This window comes from Durio zibethinus, chromosome 18 (assembly GCF_047325235.1).
Source record: "Durio zibethinus cultivar Kanyao isolate XHJ-2024 chromosome 18, ASM4732523v1, whole genome shotgun sequence".
NCBI classification, from domain to species: domain Eukaryota; kingdom Viridiplantae; phylum Streptophyta; class Magnoliopsida; order Malvales; family Malvaceae; genus Durio; species Durio zibethinus.
Genome location: NC_143179.1, coordinates 14,799,226 through 14,805,979, shown reverse-complemented (window position 1 = coordinate 14,805,979; position 6,754 = coordinate 14,799,226). Strand labels below are relative to the sequence as shown.

The following is a 6,754-nucleotide window of genomic DNA, read 5'->3' as shown; positions in this document are numbered from 1 at the left end:
AAAGTGAGAAATTCAAACGAGGAGCAAGACTAACTCAAAGCCCAGGGCTTGCTGTCTCTCTCTTTCTCAAGTAACATATCAGAAATCCCATTGTGGATTGTTGTAGAGTCATTTTAGGCGTAAAGGGAAAAGGAAAATCAAAATCAAAATATGGACAAATACGAGAAACTGGAGAAGGTAGGGGAGGGTACGTACGGCAAGGTTTACAAGGCCAAAGACAAGGCTAGCGGCCAATTGGTTGCCCTTAAGAAGACCCGTCTTGAGATGGACGAGGAGGGCATTCCTCCCACCGCTCTCCGTGAGGTCTCCCTCCTCCAGATGCTCTCCCAGTCCCTCTATGTTGTCCGTCTCCTTTGTGTCGAACACGTCGACACAAACAAGAACGGCGGCACCAAGGCCAACCTCTACTTGGTCTTCGAGTACCTTGACACCGATCTCAAGAAGTTCATCGATTCCCATCGCAAGGGTCCCAACCCCAGGCCCCTTCCTCCCTCCCTCATTCAGTCCTTTCTCTTCCAGCTTTGCAAAGGCGTCGCCCACTGCCACAGCCACGGTGTCCTCCACCGCGATCTGAAGCCCCAGAACCTTCTTCTGGACAAGGGCAAGGGCATCCTTAAAATTGCAGATCTGGGCCTTGGCCGTGCTTTCACTGTTCCTCTCAAGAGCTACACTCATGAGATTGTCACGCTCTGGTACAGGGCTCCGGAGGTTCTTCTTGGCGCCACTCACTATTCCACCGCCGTCGACATGTGGTCCGTCGGATGCATCTTCGCTGAAATGGTTAGAAGGCAAGCGTTGTTTCCCGGGGATTCCGAATTCCAGCAATTGCTTCACATTTTCAGGTTTGTTTGTGTCTTCCTCTGCCCCTCGCAGCCGCAGTTTTACTAATTACTAATTGAAATTATTTTTGGTTGGCTGAAAATTGAAAAGGTTGCTGGGCACCCCAACCGAGAAGCAGTGGCCTGGGGTTTCGTCTCTAAGGGATTGGCATGTCTATCCACAGTGGGAGCCACAGAGCTTGACACGTGCTGTTCCTTCACTTTCTGCTGATGGAGTTGATCTTCTATCCGTATGTCCTCTCCTTCCTCTTCGCGTCATTCCTTTACAAATCTTTAAGAAACAGTGGCAAAAGCTGTCCAAACCAAAACATAATAATACTGCTCTATTTCTACTGTCGATTTGTTTTTCTTTAATAACATCAAATCCCAGTTGATGATGTAGGCTCATTTGAGCATCAACAATTGTACATATACCTGGTAACAAGCAAAGTCCCATAAAATTTCAATTTGATGTTCATGGATTAATTTTATGCAAATCACAATTCACTTGGAATTTCATGGCATACATATGTTATAGTTGGAATATAGCTGTAGTTTGAGTGATTTCAGTCATTAAAAGCTTTTTATTCTGTCACATAGTCAAACCAATTTAAAGAATAGAAAGGAACATGAAGCAATACGGATGAAATATCTTTGGTCGGTATAATCAAAACTTGAACCGGAGTGAATATAAGACATATATGCCTACCTGCATATGTATTTATGCACAGCAATAGACGGAATTAGAATGAGTCATTTTGGTTGCCTTTTCTTCTTTTAATTTATATTACATTGATGCAAGCCCTTTTGTGAACAGTGCAAAAGGTAATGCAGGATATGCCTGAAGGAGGGTCGGGAAAGAGTTCTGTGGTTTTAAGAACACCTAAATCAATTCATGGTGATATATCCAATGAGAAAAGGCTAAAAAGAAACAGTGAGGGAAAAAAAAGGTTTATTTAAAAGATTATGGACATTGTTATTGTAGAAGAGAAAAAAGTTTGTTCGAGAACTTGAAATGTTTTCTATGGGTTTTTTTTCCTCCTTGTAGTGGGCTCAGCTGAAATCAAAGTTTTCATTTTGTAATTTGTATAGCAATGAAGTTTCTTGAAAGTAGATATGTCAATTTGAAGTCATAGACCTTGGATCATCATCAAATGGTTACATAACAATAAAACAGATGACAAAATTTTTTTGGCTTGTCTGACATCTGTTAATCCATGCTCGTGATGCCCTTTTATTGATTTACCTCTGCATTACTTACAGATTTTAGAGGCTAATAGCTTGCTGTGTTTGGTTATTGCAGAAGATGCTTAAGTATGATCCAGCAGAAAGAATATCAGCGAAAGCAGTAATGGATCATCCTTATTTTGACAGTCTTGACAAGTCCCAATTCTAAATTTGCTTTGCATGTTATAGAATTATAAGGAACTTACTCTTGTGTTGAATGATATGTTGCTATTCACTAGGTGCTCACTTCCCTGAGCTCAAAGCACCTACTTTGAAGAAAGTTTCAAAACGTGTGGGGTAATTAGTTGTCATCATTTAGGTGATCCAAACAACTTTAACAAGCGAATTTTGTTTGGCAAGTGTGTTCATGTATCTTCTAGCTTTACTTAAGTTTCTTATGATTGAGTGACATCAACTTGTTAAATTTGCAACTCTTGTTGATATCTGATTTAATGCGATTTAAATCAATTTATTAAGCACCTTTAGGTAACTTTAAATGCCTTCAAGGTAATGGATTGATTTTAGTAGTAGTTAGCTTATTATAGCTTGTTGCCATGGAATGCTTAGTTCTTGAATGAGTTGGTAAAAGTTCTGGCTAGACGCGGTGCCGAAGTTCTGTCTTGCGTTTACGATTTAGTATTAACCTGACTTTCACGATAGCTGTCTGAATCTGATGCAGCTGCCCATGGGGAACTAATAGTGGAGCTTAGGATACCAGGTGGGTAGATTAGCGGATCTGAAACTTGATTTCTGTGGTCGGATAACATATGCCTGAAGTAGCATGTTCTGTTTTGTTTGTTAATGAATTTGTGATCAAGCTTAGGTTAAGTTAATGTGAACTTATTTGTATTTTATCTGGTGCATCTTAAAATCGAGAGAAACCCTGGCGTACGATTCAAATCTATGAAATACTATATTATCAAGTGTTAATGTCTTGGTAGTGGATTTCATATGTCCTTGTTCTTAATGTCTTGGTTGTACATTGCTGTGATAGTTTGATACTTTGATTTGGATATAGCTACAACTATGAAAATAATGCGATTGAAGGATGGACTTTGTTGGGTAGATTTTGTAAATAGGAGTGATAAAGATTTGGACTAAATTGAATTTGGTTTAATTTTGGATAATGCATAAAATTATGAATTTTTAAAATTCAATCTCAATTTGAATTAAGTTTTTATATGATTTATGTGATCCAAATCGAATTTTATTGGTATAGTTCATTAATTTTTAAATTTTAAATTTTTTGTTTTTTATATATTATTTTAATAAGATTTTTAATATATTTAAATAAATTTGAATATAAATAGTTATTTTTATTTTATAAAAATTTAAAAAATATATAAGTTAATAAAAATATATAATTTAGTATGGTTTGACCTTTTTTTTTTAGTTTTTCATTTTTCAATTCAAAAATTGATTTTAATTTAATATGTATATTTAATATTTAAAATTAATTTAAATTGAATAAAAAAATTGATTTGAATTAAATTAAATTTTATATTTTTGAATCAATTTTTGGTTTTTTTTTTAATTTTTTTCACTCTTATCTATATAGATGCAAATAAGCCAATATTGATAAGGTTTCTTGACTAATAGGTTGAACTTTCATATTATGTAACGGTTGGAATGAAAGCATTGACAAGTGATAATATATATTCAATTGGTCATGTTTTCTTATATATACTTCATTCATTTGCTCATAGTTTTTGGTCACAACTCTTATTTGTGCACTAATTTCCACTACTATTCCAATTAGCATTTAAATGTGCTTTTATGCTTTAAACAGCATTTCATTTTTTTTTTGTAACTTTGTTTGCAATTGTTCATTTTTTTTTTAAAGTTGAGCCAATTCTCGATTAGTGGATGATCATGTTGTGTTAAGGTTAGTGAATAAACTTTTTTATTCATCATTTTCTTGTTTAAATGCTTGAATTTCTCTTTTTAGCTTTTTGTTTGCAAGCTTCAACTCTTTTAAACTCTCTTTTAAGGCCAGTAAAGGACTTTGTTAGTCTTTTTATGGATGTAATTGAGATTTTTTTTATTAAAATTATTTTGTGACAAATATTTCTTATGATAAATTTAATGATGTTAATGCATAATAAAAAAAAAGGGTTAGTAGGCATAAAAAATAATATATAAATACAAAGACCAACATAAAGGGTTAGTATGTAAAAATATAAATACAAATATATATATATATATACACGAAAAAGACAATACATAAGCTTACAAGTAAAATAAACATCAAATCATATATCCTATTTAGGATTTTTTAACATAAAGGAAGGTATGGCTCTAATTTAAGCTTGGACTTTTAGGGTTTACTTATATGCTATGTTTAAAGGTTTGATAGTCTAAGAGTTTTTAAATTATTCCTTACATTATTATCTATTATAGACTAATAAGGCACAAAATCTTCAGCTATTATAGGCTACAAGTGTAAAGAATTCAATTTGAGTGTGAGTTTTTTGCTAGTTTATGCGAAGACATGAAATTTCACGAAGGTATAGGGTATTTTATTCTCTCATAAAAGATAGAACTTGGGTGTAGAACTCATGTTATGCATATGCAAATGAATTATAGATATATGAAAATGAATACATGAATAGCTAAATAAAACATAATCAAGGAAAAAGAAAGAAAAAAAATTAAAAAAATCTCAAATTTATTAGGTTAAGCTTGGATAACAAGAAATTATTTACTGATTTAACTCTCGAGTTCTCAGTAGGGTCGTCAAACTGTTATAACGTATAGATCCACTAGATATGGATTAAAGGAGTTGCTATTAATATTTTTTATTTAGGTGTGATTGACCACCTGATCAAATCTGTTTTATTTAAAGAAGAGTATCAAGATTAATTTAGGTATCTTTAAATAGTAGATTTTAGTCAACAAAATCATATTTTAGATTCGAAAGTACGGTTATGCATTAGAAAGATTATAGCATTCTCATAGCGCCCATCCAAATGATGATATCGGTTTAATTTCAAATTATGCAAGCCTTAACTATATTTATGGTTTACCAAAGTATTTAATATTGAAAATTAATATTAAAATTACTTTAATAGTTTAGTAGTAATTTAAGATAATTCTCTCACTTCAGGAGTGTTCATAAAGACTAGTGTTTCACCTTGAAGAGATTCTGTTGTCAGATTCATTTAAATTTTAGTTAAAGAAATAATTAGTAAAATCTTCTAATAATTTGATAAGATTATTTTGATGCAGATCTCCCAATAGTTTGATGAGATTTTATTATAAGATTTTTTTTTTAGAAAACATATTAAATCTTTTAATAGTTTGGTATGATTTAATTTAAAATGTAAATCCTCTAATAGTTTGGTAGGATTAAATGCAAAATATTTTATTAACAATTATTTTTTTTTGAAAATTGATTAATGAGATTTTTCAATAGTTTGGTAAAATTTATAAAAAATTAAAATTCAAGAAAAATTCTTTAATAGGTTAGTAGGATTCATAAACTTATTTTAGAAATAGTTTTTGGTTACTTTTCAAAAATAAGATAATAAAAATGAAGTTTACAGATGTATTAAAAAAAGCAATAAATTGTTCAATTTAAAATAAGGAAAATAATAAAAAATAAATAAAGAATAAAAATAAAATAAAAATATGTAAAAAACCTAAAAATAAAAAAAATAAAAAATGTAAACAAAAAATAAAAAATAAAAAGAAAAAGAAAAGCATGTGATCGGGTTGAGTTCAGAAACGGGTTATGTGCAGATCCATATGAGTTGAGACGTGGGTTATGTTGAAAGAAATGATATCGTTCGACGCTAGTATAAAAGTCAAGATTTTTTTTTTTTTCAGAATCCTTTAGCTCTCTCTCTTTCTCTAGGATTTTTGCTTTACCTTCTCTCTAAAAGGCCTGATCGAAAACTTCAAAATCTCTAAATCTCAACCAGAAAGCCCACTTTTTTAGCATCGTGAAATTCAAACAGTCACTGAAAACTTCAAGTTTATTCAAAAACCAAATGAACTCAAAATCCGGCCACTGTGAATCTCACTTGAAAATTCAAACTCCCACTGAAAAATTTATCCTAAACCAAAAAAAAAAATCCAAAATTTTTTAGAAAAATAAGTTTCTTTTAGAAGATCTCAGAACCATTACAACATTCTAATAGAAATCCCAGAAACTAATAGAAAGGGAATCAAACTTTGAGCTCAAATCTGCTTCCCAAAAAACAAATCAAACCTAAGAAAAAACCAAGACTCCTAAACAAAATCCAAAGAACTTCCTGTAATAGCCAAAAAAATTATTCAGACAACACTAATCTAAAAGAAAGTAACCTAAGATGAATCCAAAGCCCATTCTATTGTGTGTTTTGGAAATGCGATTTATAGAACATTATATAGTGATTTTAGGGGTTTGCCTTAAGATCGGATCTATCACCAACATATATGATTTTAATTTTCTTTGATTTAGGAATTTTAATTTTAATTAATTGAGGCCAATTTTGTTTCTAATTCCACATTTATATGATTGTTGGAACAGTTTTTTGATTTCATTTCCCTTTTTTTGTTGACTTTTCTTTCGAATAATAATAATAATAATAATAATAATAATAATAGTAATAGTTGGGCCAAAGCCCAAACGAGATAAAAATGTAAGAAATGTTCCGAAGCTTGATGATCCTGAAAAGACCCAAATCGAGAAATTGATCGCACCCTAAACAAAAACAAATGTCTAT

The 6,754-nt window shown here is 31.6% G+C and overlaps 1 protein-coding gene across 1 annotated transcript; it reads left to right on the top strand.

Annotated features, from left to right (window-relative positions):
- On the top strand, positions 1–2,522 carry LOC111300604 (cell division control protein 2 homolog C). Its single transcript, XM_022896230.2, has 3 exons — positions 1–842; positions 931–1,069; positions 2,122–2,522. Exons 1-3 carry the CDS (start codon positions 151–153, stop codon positions 2,212–2,214), a joined length of 924 nt encoding a protein of 307 aa, XP_022751965.2. The 5' UTR covers positions 1–150; the 3' UTR covers positions 2,215–2,522.
- Positions 2,523–6,754: the final 4,232 nt, after the last annotated feature.